Genomic DNA, 18,478 nt, shown 5'->3' on the forward strand with positions numbered 1-18,478 from the left:
ACATGAGAGCCGTGTCTAGTGCAGACCAGGTGTGGCTGGGTGGCAGCTCCCAAAAGCAAGAACCAGAATGGGTATGAGCCAGTTGGGCAAGGCCACTGTTCCTGGCACTGAGGGAGGTGGACAAAGTGAGTCTGGGACAAGGACCCGCCGGTGTGCACGCGATCTGCTGCTGGGAGGAGATCTGATAGAGGAACTTGGAGAACCCTTTTGTCAGGAGGCAGTCCCTGCAGGTGAGCTCAAGAACTAAGGCAAAGAGCAGCTCAGACCAGGCCAGGTTACAGTACCACTGACATATGTGTGGCTCAGGCCTGGGGGTGGGCCAGGCTGGGTCAGTTCATAGCACCCATGGCAAATCTGATGAACCACAGCAGGGTGCCGGACAGGCTGGGTTGGTCCACAGTACCAGTCAGTAAGCATTAGGGCCAGGACTGAAGGCTGGCTGGGCCAGGTTGCATGGCGGCACCCTCCAGCGCAGGCTGGAACTGGGGGCAGGCAGGCCAGGCTATAGCACCCAAGCTCCCTAGCTTGGGTGGGAAAGTGCTCTGGACTGAGTGGTGGCCAGCCCGGGTTGAGACAGAGTCAGTCCCCATGGAGGGAGACAGGGACAGGGTTTGTTCTCCAGAGACGGGGAGGGCCACCGCAGACAGTGCCACCCAGATGGCCAGCCGCGCCTGCACCAGCTGCTTCCGCAGGGAAAAGTCCAGCTGTGCTCCACACACCGCCAGCAAAACTCCCCGAAACAACAACCCCCCACACACACATACACACATACGCATGCCTCTGGCTTGCGGCCGCGGGCTCCATCTCATTAACCTTCACCCTTTGGGCTGTTTTTAAACACAGGGTGGTGATAAGTCATGTATTTTGATCTGAATGATTTTCTTGTGTGGTGTATACTGTATAAACAAGAAATGAAAAGGGTCTGGCGCGGTAGCCTAGTGGCTAAAGTCCTTGACTTGAACGTGCCGGAATCCCATATGGGCGCAGGTTCTAACCCCGGCCACCCCATTTCCTCTGCTTGTGGCCTGGGAAAGCAGTTGAAGACGGCCCAAAGCCTTGGGACCCTGCACCCGCGTGGGAGACCTGGAAGAGGCTCAGGCCGCTGGCTTCGGATCGGCTCAGCTCCAGCCGTTGTGGCCGCTTGGGGAGTGAATCTTCCTCTCTGACTTTGCAGTAAAAATAAATAAATCTTTAAAAAAAAAAGAAACAAACAAACAAAAATATTGAAAGCAACTAAAGCTCATGCAGAAGCAGCTGTTACAGCAGGTGTGTGGAAGGCATTGCCCGGCGAAGCGGGCGTTCCAGGAGTGACCACAAGGTGGCGCCCGAAGCGCGCTGGGAAGAGCTCCGCGGTTGCTTCTCTGCCCGGTAACCTTGCGGTTCTTCAGAGTTCACTTCCTTCTGGCCAAGCCCTCATTACTCCACTATTTATAATTAACTTCCCTTGTGCGTGTGATGGTGTGGGCTCTGGGCCCATCTCAGAGTTCGCCTTTCCGTTCGTCGGGGCCTTCAGGAAAGGCCTCCCTCAGGCACAGAATCCCCAGAGTGCACCACCCAGCTCGGTGCCAGTTCCCGGGGAGCGGACTTGAAGGCAGCCGACCTCACACAGGGCTACAGTCTCCAAGGAGCAGCCGAGTGCCAGCTTTCAGGATGCCTGTCTGCACCGGGTTTGGGAGCATCCAGGAACCAACAGATGCAAACAGGCATGGCCCTACTTTCCGCCACTCCCCGTGTTCTACCGTGGGTAATGGGATGGGGGGGGGAGGGGAAGGGGTAGCAGAAACGAGTGACTTTGGAGATCTTGTGTTAGGGGACGCAGCAAGCCAACATCTTACAGAAACGCAGCCGTGGGTCCTGCAAGGTTGACTGGATTTCCTTTGCCCAGACACCAGCTGGAGAGAACCAGGCACTGCCACCAGCAGGGGACAGCACAGGTGGACTCCCCGTGACCCACACTGAAGACATGGGTGCACGCACATGGCAACGCGCACCTGTGCAGTGACCTGAGGCATGCGCTGTCCCCGGCTCGTCCCACTCATTGCCAATGACCCACTGAGTGCTCCGATCCTCCACGAGGGTTTTGTCCAGGAAGTCTCCTGGGCATCTCCCACAGGGTCATGCATCTGCTTCTTAGACGCCTTGACCGTCTACAGAGCAGTGTGTGAGCCCGCCCTCCTCCACCCAGGTCATCTCTCTCCATAAAAGTGCTGTGATATGAATAACTGTGGAACTGTTTTTGCATCCCTCCAGGTATCTTCCTTTTGTAAGTCTTCAGCACCACAGCCTTACCCATTGTAGCATTTCATGTTACAAGAACTTTAATTTTACGGGGTGGTTTGATGACGTAGACAATGAGGCTGGGTAAGCAACAGCATAAGTGGATTTTATTGAGAGGCAAGAATCCCACCAACCAGGAGAGGACCCGAAGGAGGGTGATGGCCAGGTCTGGGTGCAGGAGCTTATACAGGGAGTGCATATAAGTTGATCAGTGCTTCAATAGCTTCATTTCGTCAGAGGTTTATTCTGGTTTTTTGTGTGTGTCTCTTGAGAAGCGGCGGCCTTGCTGACCACTTGAGAAATGTGACAGTTGATAACCATTGCTGATCTCGCAGTGAAGAAAGGTGACAAGAGCCTGATGGCTTGCGAGGCCCTTGAGGCACGCTGCTGTGTGATGTGGCCGGATCTCCTAAGCAACCCACCCTCTCCTGCCTCTCTACCAGGCACTTCTCTCACTGCCTCCTCATACCCCCTTCTCCCAGGCAGGAACCCCTAACCACCTAGCAACCCTTCGAACCTGTTACAGGAGAACTTCCCTTTTAGCGATATTTTGTTTTTATTTTCTTATTTTTTTTCTTACTAACTTCTTCACTGACTCAGGTCATACAGTAACATTGTTTTCTTCAAGAAGTTTTTTTTTTTTTCATTTCTTCATCAACACATTGGCTATTCAGTAGCATGTTACTTAACGCCACAGTGCTATAAATCTGTTGTTTTATCTTTATTCCTGTTGTGGATCTGTTTCATGGCTTTTCATTTAAGGGAATGTATAGTAACTGCATAATGGAGACTATTGTACCCAGTTGTAAAGATACAATGCAGTATGCATCTCTACTTCCAAATCAAAGATGGACTCCCAATGAAACTGCTGGCTATGTCTTGACAATAGGATGCTGGGCTGTCCGCCACTGTCTATACCTGCATGTCAGGATACACTTAAATAGCAGAATGATGGACTTACGACTGCTTATGAAGTATTACACTATTGTAATAATGTGGGGGAAACAAATTAGGGTGAGGAAATATGGGGAGAGGAAATCCCAGAGCCTATGGAATTGTAGCAAAACTTAAAAACAAACTAGAAGAGAAAATAAATAAATAAATAAATAAATATCACTTCTGTAGAAAGATTAATTTGACCTTTCTATCTAAAAAAAATGAAGAATAATATATGTGAGGCATTTGATAGTTTCAAGACATTGCAATAATCAATAAAAAGTTACTAAATATTTTAAAAAGGTCAAACCAAACATCGAGCACTGCAAGAAAAATATTACGACTCATAACTTCAGTTTTTCTTTGAATTCAGAGTTTAATACCAATTTGACGTCAGGGACAAAACAATCTACACTTTGCTAATGATCATGAAAGAGAACATTACTGATCTCACCGAGACATTCGCCATCAAAAATAAGTCATTGTAGAATTCTAGTTGTAACAATTAGCATGATGGCACAATTCACATATAGTTTCTAAATTTACAGTGAAGCATTAAAATCCTCTGGAAGTTCATGGTCCCTCCAATCATTTGAATCTTCATTTTCATATTACCTTAACATAATCAGTTTAAGTATGCTAATTTGAGGGTTCCTAAAACTGTTAAGCCAGGGGTTACCAGTCACATTGTTTAGGATCTGAGAAAATGTATTTGGGGATAATTTATGCACAGTTATAATTGAAACATTGAAAAACAGGAATTATTTTCTCATGCAAATCATAAGTTCTTCCAAAGGCACAAGATGTGAAGGCACTTGAAACTAGACACTTGGCATCCTCGGGTCAGAGATTGGCTTTCTGCTTAAAAGACTTTTTCATCCTTTTCACGGTAGAAAGGTCTCCCACTCCGTCAGGCCAGTTGTCATGATCTGTAAGAAGGAGGAAATGTGCAGGGCACACGTGATTCTGTGACCCTCCACTGTCCTTGTTCCCCAGGTGCCCTGCTGCTTCCCCTGACTCATCCGTCTCTGCAGCAAGAACAGAAATCTCCTGCCCGGAAGGCACAGTCCCAGCACTGCCATTCGCCATCCTTTCTGAGTTTGGGAAGTTACTCTTCCCAAGGCTCCAGTTTTCTAACCCATCAATGGGTACAGCAGCATCTGCCCTTTAAAGGGATCTTCTAAAGTGACACCATATGTACAGTGCTTGGCACACACTGGAGATACTTGGCACTTCCTTAATAACCTTTCAAAAATGTGCCACCTCTCCTCCAGCTGTACCAGTCGTCTGCCCAGCCATCTTTCCAGTTCCCCATTTCCTCTTTCCAATAGCCTATTTCCACTTGAAGGACATAGGGGAAGTGACCCTCTCCTGGCACAGTCGGAACTATGTGACCTAAGTTGGCAGGTGCCACCGATTCTCTCGCTCTGTTACTGGCTGAGATGACATCTGCAGAAACTTGTCTGTCACTTAGTTGGAAATCATGGAACAAAGCCAGTCTCCTCCCCTCTCGGTGTGCCAGGGGATAGGAAGTACTTCATCTGATGGGCAGCAGGCAGGTACCTTGCAGCCAGCTTTAAACTAAAGTCAACATGATGGGAGCAAAAAAAAGAAGAATGAAGGGGAAAAGTTATCTGTGAGAGTGAAGTGTCACACCCTTTACAGGTGTCCAGGTAACACACTTCTGCGTTGTTTAGGCCATTTCGAACAGCAAGTAAGCACATTCTTTGACACTGAGCTCTACAGCTACAAACCAGAATTCATCCTCCCAAAAATCCCATGAAATAAATACTATAGGTGTTCCCATGTGGCGGAAAAGAAGACAGAATGTCACCCAGCTAACAAGGGCAGAGCCAAGTGTGTCTGTTAGACAATCCCGCTGTGGAGCCAGTGCAATGCCAAAAGGCTGCATAGCCCCACCCCTTGTCAGGTAACAGTTTATTCTTAAAAGGCACATGTACATCACTTCCCCAAAAAACATTTAAAAAAAAGGGAAAGCACTAAATCTTTTGAATAGCGACTTAAGAGTTTGAACTTGAATATGACAAGTCATAAAAGTAGCGGGTGCTCATCCTTGGTTACTCACCCGGAACCTCAAAGGAGTGGCTGTACAGAGACTGACCCCCATCCACATCTACCAACTGCCCAGTGATGTAGGAAGCTGCAGGAGACAGCAGGAAGCACACCACAGAGGAGATCTGAAAGCAGAGACACACGCATGAATACCTGAAAGCAAAAACAATCTCCATTCCTAGTCCCACATCAGGGCATCTCATGATACCTGCGCATGTGCACCATCACCCAACACCTGTCACCTCCGTTCTGATGCAGCATCACTGAAATCAAATGCGTGCCTGGGACACAGGAGGTAAGCCAGGGAGGAGCCCCATCCAGGGTCAAACTACACTCGGGTAAAGAAGTCACAGACAAACTAAGGCCTCAGTGTCCCCTTCTGCATCCCAGTCCAGTCCCTCGGACGCCTTTCCCGTCCCATCACTGCTCCCTGCATGTCACTGAAATAGTCAGTGTGCCTGTGTACTGATACGTTGGCACTGGGATTTGTTTAGCTCATGGTCCTGTCAGCCAAGCAGCACACACCACAAGAGCATTGCACAAAAAGGGACTCGGAATCTCAGTAGATCCCTTAACAATTTGAATAGTTCATTGGTGAGTTCGGCACTGTGTACTCTGAAATCCAAACAGGAAAGGAGAAGTCATTTCATAGAAATGTAAAGCAATTGTCACGTGAAGCTACCGGTAGAAGCCAAGTTTCTTAAAAGGACACCGATGCTAAACACCTGGCCGTCCTAACTCTCGCTCCAGCAACGGTCACTTCAAACGTGGCAACCCTGGGATAAGCAGGCCAGCCCCTGGCCAACTAGGAAAGTTGTGCCAATCTACAGACTGTGACAGGCAGAGGCCAAAGCGCTGCCCTTACTCTGCATGTCATGGTGTGACCCGTTCTCTCTCACTCATGAAAGAATGACCTGTGGCAGCATCTGCCCAGGTGCTGTGGGGCCACACCTGGGCAGCCCCAAGGCCTTTGAAGAGTGGTGGGTGAGGGCTCAAGGTCAAAACTATTTTCCTAACAAAATTAAATCCTTAATCATGTTTTTCATTGTGTCGCTTGTGGAAAGCTGAACAGAGCTGCTGGGTATGACCTGTGCCAGGAACATAAAACCACACTTTGCCAGCAAGTGCCATGCTGGAGAACACTCGTCCCTCTTTGGGACATGCTTGGTGGACTGGCTTGTCTTGACTCCTGAGCCTAAGTACCCATCTACTGAGCCTTCTGTGTGATGCAATGTAAGCCTCATCCACCCAGAATTCTTGTGCAGCACAAATGAGCACAGTGGTTGTTTGAAGGACAAGGGAATGTGACTGAGCGGAGAGCCAAAGTGACCATCCTTTTCATGGTATTTTTACTTAAAAGAATGTCTGAAACTAAAGTTCTTCATACTTGGGTACTCTGCAAGTTTGTTTTTTTTTTTTTCAAAAACAAACCACGTGAGACTGTCATATCGAAGGAAAATAACTAACACTGTATGCTGCCAATGATAACACGGGAACCTTCAATTGAAAACAAGGATTTTGGAAAATTACCCTGTCCCATGGCTTCCAGATACCCGAATCAACAGAAATATACCAAACGGGACCTTCCGATATTGTGGAATTAATTCTGTGTCAATGTGGAGAGCATTTGCTTATTTCAGTGAAGCAGTATTTTCCAAAACATCAAGGTCCCATGACATAAAATCGTGTATGAACGAAAGGGCCACAGTGTGAGAGCTTTGGACGCAACACAACACAGAGAGCTCACCGACGCAGCTCCGAATTCTACTAGCTCATGTCTAAGACAAACATGAGATAGTACAGGGTGATCAGAACTGCCAAGGGCTTTCCTCCTCCCAACCAACCGAGTGGGAATCTGCATTTCCTCATCTGCTTTGTCTCACCTTGAACGCAGACCAGAACTGAGAGTTCAGACTACTGGGCTCCACACCAAGGGACATTGTAAAGAATGTAAAACAAACGTTAAGAAAAAAGATTCTCCTGTGCTATGGACAATGTAGCTATCACTTACAAATATTTGGTTAACACATAATGGCTTTTGTCATTTTAAAGTGAATAAATGTTTCTTAAAGTGTTCAGCCTAGATTTCTCAAATAAAAATGGTACAATATACACATAAGCAAAAGGAAGAATCCTGGGGCAGGCATGTGACGTAGCTGGTAAGATGCTGCCCAGGACCGCCTCCCACAGCACAGTGTGTGGGCTCCAGCTCCGGCCCCACTCTGCTATAACACAGCAGGAGATGGCCTGGGTGCCTAGCTCCCTGCCACCCACATGCCAGGTCCAGGTGGGGCTCCAGCCACCTCACTGGGGCCTGGCACAGCCCTCGCCATTGCAGGCATTTGTAAAGTGATTTTTTTTTCTGTCACTACTTTTCAGGTACAAAATTACATTTTAACCTATTCTATCCAAAACATAACTTTCAACATAACATTTTCTTGACTAAAATCTTCCTAAAACAATTCAGCTTGCAGGGTAAAAATCCAAATATCTTACAAACACAGCTCATCAAATGTCTGAATTATCAATATCTCACAAAACGTAATATGTAAATCTGTTTTAGTTCAGGAATTCCACTTCTAGAACATAACACTTCTGGAACATAATTGTGTTAAAGATACTAGATTCACCAAGATAAGAACACAACCTAAACGCACAACAGGATATGACTCAGTAGATTCTAGTATAGAAAGTTACAAGAAAGAACAAATAGGCCCCTGGTTTTATTTTTAAAGGTCAGCAAATGTGCCTATGTATGCATGAGTGCATGCATAGTAAATTTATGGAAAAACATGTATCAAATTATTAAAAAAAAAAAAAACAGCTTTGGGGATTACCACTGAAGTTTCTCTGAAGAGTTTTCATGGCTTTGCTTTCATATACAGAATAGAAGGGCTAACTTATTGCCTTTCAAATTTTCAAATATTCATTTACTTATTTATTTAGAGACAGGTGGAAAAACACAGGAGACAGAAACAAAGTCACATCCCATGATTCAATTCCCAAATGCTCCTACAGCAAAGGTGAGGCTAATGCCGGAACCAGCAACACGCTAAGATTGGTACTGCTGCCATCAAACAAAGCAACTGAGTTTCATAGACTTCTGTGTGGCCACCCCAGTGCGACTCGCTAAGGAACACAGTCTACCCAGAATCATCTGAGTGACTTAGGGTCCTAGGTGGCCTCCAAGTACAACTCTCCAACAAGGGTCTGCTGCTCTCAGTTCATACTGCATTTGTCCGTGAGTCAAGGAGGCACAAACCCGGATACTCCCAGGAGCCGGAAAACCCAGCAGAAACGGTTTGGTGGCAGGGAGGGGAATAGTGTCTACCAGCCAAACCAGATCACATCCGAAAGACACCGAGTGCTAAAATCTGAACATTCTCATCAAGGATAGAAGTAGGCGTCACCTCCTCCGGAACTCCAAGTCGCTTAGCTGGGATGCGGTGAATGGATCTCTCAAACATGGCTTGTCCTATCTCACCATAGTTGTCAGCAGCAGTCTGGGAATAAATGGTGCCCTAAATTTAAAGACAAAAGCAGAACAACAACAAAAAGAATCAAAAGGACATGTTAGTTGTAAAGTCATCAAGGTGGACAACAAATGCTAACACTCAAGTGGCTTAAGTTTCCCTGTGAAGTAGACCTACAGGTTACCTCCAGACATCTCACAGAGTTCCATTTGCAAGGATCATTACACCCTTAGCAGCGACCAGGGAGCATCCCAGGAAGGAGATCGTGCGAGACAGGTGACACATCTGATGCAGCGTCTCTCTTGGAGCACACGGTCACTGTGTTCCTCAACTGAGGCTTGGGCTGTAGCTTATCAAATAAATGAGCTTCCAAAGTTGACCATATTTTGACATTTCCCCCTACCATATATATTGATTCAGAGAACTTTTATCTTAACTTAGAATTGATCCTTGCCTAGAAATTCTTCCCTAAAACTTTGATATTCAATTTCTGTCTCTCTCCTAGCAAAAGATTATTGAGGTAACAATCAATGACTAAATAATGTAGGAAAATTCATACTTCAAAATGCTAGATATCAAACTTGATTTCCCAGGCTGCTTTTTAAAATGCACATAGCTGCTTAGTCCCATGGTTTGGAGGTAAAACTTGGAGATTATTATTTCTTGAGTATTTCACAAATAATTCTAATATGAGGATACTTCAGACAGTTCATGAAAAACACAGTATCCTTGACTCCATTTGTCCATGAGCTTCTGAAGTATCCTTGCATAGTCAGCATTGAGAATCACAGGCTCAATTTGACATTCTTGACAATCTGCTTATAAATCAAAGGATACATCTGTAATGCAAGTTATTTTCTGAATTTATCTATTTTTAAAATCAGTCCTAGTTTATACACCAGTCTACGATGCTGTTCTCAAGAACTCAACTGGAATCAGGAATGCACAGTTTGCCAACAGACTTCATATAAAACGTATACCTACAGGGGCAACACAATTGATCCTCACGCCACTCTTGGCCCATTCCAGAGCTAAGGATTTGGTGAGGTTGTAAACACCTTCTCTTGCAGCTCCAGTGTGCCTTTAAAGACAAAACATAGACACTATAATGTGCTTCTGTTGACCATTTCATTAACTGAGCTGACAAGTGTGTCGGTGCCCTGACAGACATGCACAAGAGCCATCATGGTGGGCTTCCTGCATTGCTCATTCAGTCTGTATCTAAACCATGGAGAAAGAACCAAGCCCTTTGATTTTAACCAAATCATGGCCAAGCAATTCTCACATTGAATAAACCTGTAAAAAGAACCCCAAATCACCATGTGCGTAATTGGAATATTTTGAAGAACTCCTTATTACAGAGGAAAACCAAGAAAACAGGTAATTTTAAGGATTATAATTGTGTGCTTATTTTTTTAGAGAATTATTTTTATTTGAAAAGCTACTTTTATAGAAAAAGAAGAACCACAGAAAGAGATCTTCTGTCCCTTGATTCACTCCCTAAATGGCTGCAATGGCCAGAGCTGAGCTGATCCTAAGCTGGGAGCCAGAGCTTCTCCTGAGTTTCCCACACAGGTGCAGGTGCCCAAAAACCTAGGCCTTCCCCGTCTGCTTTCCTAGACCTTAAGCAGGGAGCTGAGTCAGAAGTGGAGCAGCCAGGACACAAAGGTGGCACTAATAGGTGGAGAATTAGCCTGCTACACCATCATCCTGGCCCCAAATGCGTGATTATTTTTAAAATTAATTTTTAATGATAAGAGATCAGTAATTTACATGTCTAGATATATTATCAAGAGAATGTCTTGACACTCCAGAAGCTTCATAAATTTTAAAGTATTTGCAGATAGAAGGTGGACATCAGTACGGGGTCTTCATCAAGTCACTTCGTCGCTGGCATCGGTTGTCCACCTGGATGTCTTTACAACCAGCATGTAATTTTGATCTTTCTTTTTTGCTGTTGTTCTGGTTTCATCTTTAAATTCAGGGCATCATTTATGTGGCTACCATGTACTAAGCGTTTCTATTTTCAAGGTTTATTTATTTATTTGAAAGGCACATTCTGAGGGAGAGACAGAGACTACGATTCTCACCATGGGTTTACTCCCTCAAGCTGCCCACAGCAGCCAGGGCTGGACCACACAGATACCAGGAATCCACAGCTCCATGTAGAGTGAAGAGCAGACACCCAAGCACTCAGGCTATGACTGGCTGCTTCCCCACTACAACAGCAGGAAGCTGGACGGAGCCGGGATGGAAGTGAAGGAGCTAGGATACAGACCAGACATTCACCCACCGGAATAGAGCTGTATATTAGACAGCCACAAAAAAACGAGACATCTCTGCACACTGTTGAGAAGATACATCCAGGCTATATCACTCGGGCATGGCTCAGTATAGAATAATACTTACAAGGGTTGGCACCATGCTGTAGCTACCAAATCCTTCATCTCTGACGCCAGCATCCCATATGAGCTCGTGTCCTAGCTACTCCACTTCTCATCCAGCTCCCTATTTATGGCCTAGGAAGGTACCGGAGAATGGCCCAAGGCCTTGAGCCCCTGCACCCACATGGAGGACCCAGAAGAAGTTCCTGATGCCTGGTTTCAGATCTACTCAGCTACAACTGTTGCAGCTATTAGGTGAATGAACCAGCAGAAAGAAGATCTCTCTGTCTCTCCTTCTGTCTGTAACCCTTTCAAATAAAGACCAAAAAAAAAAATCTTTTAAAAAGGGTAATATTTTCTTACACTACAATTTCTTTCATTTAAAAAGTGGGGGAAAGATACACGTTAAAGCCACTAACAGTAGCTGCCTATGTAAGTGAGAAAGGCTGGAAGGAACCCACAATCTGAACCTCCTACATTTTCCCCAAGATGCTAAGAAGGGCAAATATGTAAAGAAGCTGAGAAAACAGGAGAAGAAAGCCCAGGGCTGCCATTTGCATGCCCTGTATTCCTCACTGCTTTGTTTAACAACACCCAGTTTTCCATTTGAGCATCCTCCTCTTGTCTATTCTTGGTCCATGTCCACATGGTGCTGACCCCCAAGTCCTCACTCCTTGGGTTGATCAGGCACATCAGACAGCCCCCACCCCTCCTTCCATACTGGCTGATGGTTACGTCCATGATCCAGGCAGGGTCAGCTAGTGAGAAGTTTTTCTGGGACTTCCTGGCATGATCTGAGCAGCACCCTAAGCCTCTCACTGTCCCAACAGTTCTGCATTTGGCCCCTGTGAGTTTGCCTTCTAATGCCTGACGTGTTCTTTCTGTGCTGTATGTAGGCAGAGCTTTCCTGAGACGGGGATGAACCTGAGGAAGAAGCCATTGGAACATACCAGGCCCCTGGCTCAGTCGCCCTGTGTGTCCCAGCATCCAAGAGCCTGCCTAAGCAGGCTGCTGGGCCCCGCCCCCGAGGGCCAGGTGGTTCCTGCAGATCCGGAAGGGGTGGAGGATCTGCAGCTCTAAGAGTTCTCAGGTGAGGCTGAGGCTGCCAGGCCTGGGACCCAGATTTTTACTTAACCCGTTTGCGTTTCAACTCTGTTCTGTATAACTGAGATTATGCTAAGTAATACAGGAAGAAGGCAGGACAGTAAAATTTGCACAGAGTAAGCAAACGTTTTACTTACGCAGTGGCTAATGAGAAGTACAAAGCATCTCTCTCCCCCTCTTTCTCCCAGAATCCTATCTAAAACCAAGGATGTATAGTTATGGGTTCCAAACCTGATTTAATACAGATCACTCTCATTTTCCTACTGAACAAAGAAGTGTCCCCAGACACTGGCGGATACTTGAAAGAACTGGATTAGAGTTGCCAGGTAAAATACAGGCATCTAGTTACACTGGAATTTCACAGAAACAAAGAAGATGTTTTAGCATTAGGTATGTTGCCATGCAGTATTGAAGTCCTATGTATAATAGTAAATTGCTTAATGTGGAGAGGTGGCCCAACCCCTTTCCATCCTCCTTTCTTGGCAAATCTGGAAATCCCAACACAAAGAAGAATATTTTAGAAATACATATTTAAAGTTCTAATAAAAGGAAATAGTGGTAGAAGAGTTAGTAACTTTGATTTAAGGAAGTTTTCCCACTTGACTTTTCCCCAAAGACAAGAAGAAAGTATAAAAATGCTTACGCAGCTGTTGGAAATCCATTTTTAGTAACGACGATGATGTTGACAATAGACCCTCCATGGTCCTTCATCCAGGCATTATACACTGCAGACACACAAAGCAGAATCTTATTAAATACTGTTCATACGCTTCTGATACTTGGTTCAATCGTTCTGGCCATAGGGTATGTTTTATGTTTTTTATTTTTTTAAAAACAAATGATTAAGGCACAATTTAGGAATCATAAATGTATCCACCATTTGAAGTACACAATTTAATAACTTTCTAAAAGATTTATCCATTTTCATTGGAAAGGCAGATCCACACAGAGAAGGAAAGAGAGAAAGATCTTTCATCCACTGATTCACTTCCCAAGTGGCCACAACACCAGGAGCTAAGCTGATCCAAAGCCAGGAGCCAGAGGCCTCCTCTGGGTCTCCCACATGGCTGCAGGGCCTCAAGGCCTTGGACTGTCTTTGACTGCCTTCCCAGCCCACAGGCAGGGAGCTAGAAGGAAAGTGGAATGTTCAGGACATGAACCAACACCCATATGGGATCCTAATGCATGCAAGGCAAGGGTATTAGCCACTAGGCTACTACACTGGGCCTGCAATTTAATCCTTTTTTTTTTTTTTTTTTTTTGAGATACACAGTGAGTGCCTCCTTCATCCCACTTCCGTATTCCTGATTTTTTTTACATTTTATTATTATTATCATTTTATGATACAGTTCCATAGGCTCCTGATATTTCCCTTATCCCAGCCCCAACTTTTCCCCCACCCCCGAGTTCCTCTCTATCATTACTAAAGAATAGTTCCTCACACACAGTCATATGTCCATCATTGCTGGTAAGGACAATGGCAGAGTCCAGCATCCTATTGCCAAGATATAGTAAACAGTTTCATTGTAAGTCCATCTTTGTCTGGAAGTAGAGATGCATGCTGCATTGTAACCTCACATCTGGATGATAGTCTGCGTTTCACAGCTACTGTACATCCCCTCAAACGAAAACTCATAATACAAAATCAACAACAGAAAGAAAAATAGAAATTTACAATGCCATGTAGTTAAATAACATGTTAGTAGATATGACAGTCTCTATTACACAGCTACAATACATCCCCTTAAATGAAAAGCCACAAAACAAAATCAACATCAGGAAGAAAAAAGAAATTAACAATACCAAGAAGTTAAACAACATGCTACTAAGTGACTAGCGTGTAGCTGAAGAAATGAAAATCAAGAACCTTCTTGAAGAAAATGATGCCACTGTACGACCTAGGAGTCATCGAATGATTTAATCAGAAGAAAGAGTTTTGAAGAGATGAAACTAACTGAAAACATCAAATCCCATGAGATAATTTTTCTGCTGATTTTTGTTGGTGAAGTGTGTCTCTTCTAGACAACAAACAAATGAGTTTTGTTTTTTAATCCAGTCTACTAGTCTATGACATTGATTGAGCTTGAGCCTTTTACATTCAGGGTTAATATGTATGGGTGGTATTTTGGTCCTGTGGTTTTAGAAATGGGTTGTTCATTGGTTTAGTCTTCTGTTGTTATTTTACTGGGATGTTCTTCACATTTGCCTCTGGTTTTGGTAGGTGCTATTCCTCTTCTCTGTCAAGAGAACATCTTGAAGTATCATTTGTAGGGCAGGTTTGGAAGAGGCAAATTCTTTTAGCCTTTCTTGACTGTGGAAGAATTTTATTTCATTTTCAAAGACAAAAGAAAGCTCTGCTATATATGTTATCCTGGGCCAACAATTTTTTGCTTTTAGAATCTGGAATATGTGACTCCATTCTCTTCTTGCCTGTAGTTTCCTGTGAGAGATCTCCTGTGAGTTTAATTGGCATTCCTTTATATGTCAATTGATTTTTTTTTCACATGCACATTTAAGGACCTTTTCCTTATATTCAATTGAAGAGAGCTTGATGATCATGTGTCTTGGTGAAGATTGCTTTTGATCAGGCCTATTGGGAGTTCTGTGTCGCTCCTGGATCTTGTTTCCCAATTCTTTCTCCAGATTAGGGAAATTCTCCTTGATTATTTCATTGAATACAGACTTAAACTCAGCTTCTCTTTCTGCACCTTCTGGGATTCCCATAACTCTTATATTTGGCCTCTTGATAGTGTCTTTCAATTCTTGAATGCTTTTTTGGCCTGATCCAGCTCTGCATCCAGCTTTTTGTTTGCTTCCCCTGATGACAGGAGATACCTTCCAATTCTGAAATTCTGCTTGCTTCATTCTACTTTGGAGATGCTCCGCTGTACTTTTAATTTGCTCTACTGTGTTCTTAATTTCGGATATATCAGCCTTGATTTGCTTTATTGCTTCCTTAAATTAAATTCTTTGAACTCCTACGTGTTCTCATTGTTGATTAGAAGCTTTAAAATGATCTTTCTGAATTCTGTGTGCCCAATTTTCTCGATGTCTTCCTCAGTTAACTCTGAGGTTGGCAAAGGGTTTTGCTCCTTTGCAGGGGAGTTTTCGGTAATATTCATTGTGGCTCTGTCTCTTCTTTTGCTCTTGGTCATTGTACTTCTGGTTAGCAGAGTCTTCTCCTTGGGGTAGGTTTCTAAGGTGTGTCACTCACAGGTCTACAATGTGATTTTACTTGTTGCAGTTGGTACACAACTCTTTGCTTGCAGCCAATTGTGCCACTACCTCCAGTGAGTTCCAAGACTGGGTTCTTATGTTAGATTTCCACCAAGAACTCCGTAGTCACAACTCCTGGCTCACCAATCTCCACCTCCTGTGATACTGTGCTGAGGCTGCACTGTTTTCTCTGCAACCTTTCTCCCACTTTTGTTTTGAGCAGGTCCCAGGATTAGGGAGACACCAGGTGTCCTTTATAGCTAGGTTGTTGGTGGCACTGATCTTGTCAGAACCTATTGGACGTTAGGTCTGGGTGCCACACGGACCTATTTTGACTGGTACGATGCCACAGTCGGTATTATTTTCCTGCAGGAGCAGTGCAATCCAGTGAACTCAGTGAGTTCTCAGGAGCACATGCACAGTTCACTGTTGTCCGCTGCAGTCCTAAAGCTATTGCAACAGTGTACAAGATGGCGCCTGATGTACCACTACTAGATTTCTTGACCTGCTGGCCGTCATGTCTGGAGGCTTCCCAGATCTGCCCTGGATGGAGCCTGTAGAATGCCACGTTGCTGCAGTTCACTGAGTCAGAAATTAGTTCACTCTTAGCTCAGCGTATGCTCAGTCCTTTCCCTTGCCTTTGCCTCCTTACACAAAATGGTGCCCAATTCGGCTCTAGGAGACTGACTGGGCTGTTGAAATCCACCCTGTTCTTGCACTGCCCATCTGAGATCTGCTGCTCTGTCTCTGCTCCTGGTTAAATCAAATGGACCAGCAGGATGGACAGTTCTTTGTCTGGGTTCACTGCCCAAGCTCCCAGTGAAAGTCCTTTCCCACCTGGTTGCTGGTGAAGTTCCAGCTGCTGGTGGAGTTCAGATGGCTGTTAGCTGAATGCCGCTGGAGTATCAGTCACTGCAACACCACACTGTTGTATTCACTGCTTTCCTGCGTCTGTCAGTCTCCAGATAACCCTCTGCTGTTGTTATGTCCTCTCCTATTTTCTGGAATGTGTCCTCTCTGCTTCATCCTGATTGAATGTTTCTCTGTCCATTTAAACGTGTCCTTACCCTATTCCACCACCTTGATTCTCCCTAATTGAATCATTTTTAATAAATACATGGAGTTGGGCAGTCATCTCTACAATCCAGTTTTGCAACATTTTCATCCTCACCCTCATACTTCCATACACATTTGAAGATGAGGAAAACATTCATTTTTCTTGATGCACTTTTGCCCTTTCTGAACATTCCATAAACTGTGAATCATGTATAATGTGGTTGCATCAGCTTGTTATTGCCATGAGGAATTGCTTGAAGCTGGATAAATGTTTTGTAACAGAAGGTTTGTTTTAGTTCACAGTTCAAGCTACAAGGTCCAGGGCCTTCTTACTGCCAGAAGTTCACCATAGCCAGGGGATCACATAAAAAGACACAGAGAACCTATGTGTCTTTCTAGATCTATGTAGTCCCTGTCATTCTCTGTCTAGCCTCAGCAGTATTCAATCATGATGTAATTCAATCTTATCACTTCCCAACAGCCCATCTCTAAACTCCAGGGTTGGGGTAAATTTCTTCCTTTTCATTACCAGTATTACCATGTGACTTTGGGGATTAAAATCTTTCATGAATATTGGGCACAAATCACTCTCGTATCTTAGCACGGTCTTTGTTTCTGATTCTTGCACTTGGAGGTTCATTCATCTTGACATTCATTGGCTCCTTTTACTGCTGAGTAGTATTCCATTACATGGTTAGACCACATTCTGCTTAGCCATTCATCAGCTGATAAACATTTTGGATTAGTAACACTTTGGAATGATGATGAATACAATTCTTAGAACATTGGTGATTTTCTTAGACACATAAGACACCTATATATGAAACAGCTAGATTATATAGTAACCATATGTTTAGCTGTCTATTTTTTTTAATCTCGTATTTTATATGAAAGGCACAGAGACACTGAGAGAGATTTCCCTACAACTGGTTCACTTTTTAAATATCTACAGCAGGCAGGTTGGACCATGCTGAAGTCTGGACCTCAATCAAGGCTCCCAGGTGGGCAGCAGGGACCCAAATGTCTTAGCCATCATTTGCTTCCTCCAAGGGTACAATTGTCAGGAAGCTTGATTGATAGTGGAGAAGCCAAACTCAAAACAGGAGCTGTGATGCAAGTGCTGTGATATCGTCTGTGCACATCCTAATGAAGCATCATAACTGCCACACCAAATGCCTACTCCTAGGGCTAACTTCTTAAAAAAGGAGCTTTCAAAAGTGGCTCCACTGGTTTCCATCCTTATTGGAAATACATTGCAAGGCCTCATTTCCGGATAACTGACTTTCTGGTTACAGTGAAGCCAGTGGATTTGTAGTGGCATCACACTGGGATTGCGATTTGTATTTTCCCAACAATGCTGGTGTGTACATCTATCCTTGTACCAGTACCACACAGTCTTAAAATCAAGGAAGTATTAGTCCTGCAACATTCTTCTTTTGCAAAACCATTTTGGCAATTCCAGATCCTCTGCATTTCTGTGTGTTTTTTAGGAGCTTCTTGTCATCTCTGCCAACATTTTTAGGAATGTCATTGAATTTGTAAATCAACTTGGGAGAAATTATATCTTGATAAGTATTCCAGTATTGATAATACTGGAACTTATAACCCATACACATTCAATGTTTCCACATTATTTAAATTCTGTTTCTTTTTTTAAAAATACATTTTATTTATTTGTAAGGCAGAGTTCATAGATCTTCCCAACGGAGGTTTACTCCCCAAATGGCTGAAACACCCAGGCTTAGGCCAGACAAAAGCCAGTTGCCAAAAGCATCATCCAGATCTTCCACATGGACTCTTGAGCACCTGAGCAATCCTCCACTGCTTTCCCAAGTGCGTTAGCAGGGAGCTGGATTGGAAGTGGAGTAGCTAGGACTCAAACCAGCACCATTCAGGCATTTAGGGAGTGAGCAAACAGATGGAGGCTCTCCACCTCGCCATCTCTCCAGAATCTGCTCA

The 18,478-nt window shown here is 44.3% G+C and overlaps 1 protein-coding gene across 1 annotated transcript in view; it reads right to left on the reverse strand.

The window, feature by feature from the left end:
* Window positions 1-3,569: 3,569 nt before the first annotated feature.
* The window catches only part of PECR (peroxisomal trans-2-enoyl-CoA reductase), a 28,223-nt gene continuing 13,314 nt past the window's right edge, over window positions 3,570-18,478 (reverse strand). Inside the window, exons 4-8 of the mRNA XM_040986481.1 lie at window positions 12,891-12,972; window positions 9,744-9,840; window positions 8,697-8,807; window positions 5,300-5,411; window positions 3,570-4,142 (exon numbers count right to left, since the gene is read on the reverse strand). Of these exons, the coding sequence (XP_040842415.1) occupies window positions 4,057-4,142; window positions 5,300-5,411; window positions 8,697-8,807; window positions 9,744-9,840; window positions 12,891-12,972 (488 nt within the window). The 3' untranslated portion in view covers window positions 3,570-4,056. The remainder of the gene's footprint in view (window positions 4,143-5,299; window positions 5,412-8,696; window positions 8,808-9,743; window positions 9,841-12,890; window positions 12,973-18,478) is intronic.

Source organism: Ochotona curzoniae, unplaced genomic scaffold (assembly GCF_017591425.1).
Source record: "Ochotona curzoniae isolate NIBS_2020 unplaced genomic scaffold, NIBS_Ocur_1.0 contig_4514, whole genome shotgun sequence".
Classification (NCBI taxonomy): domain Eukaryota; kingdom Metazoa; phylum Chordata; class Mammalia; order Lagomorpha; family Ochotonidae; genus Ochotona; species Ochotona curzoniae.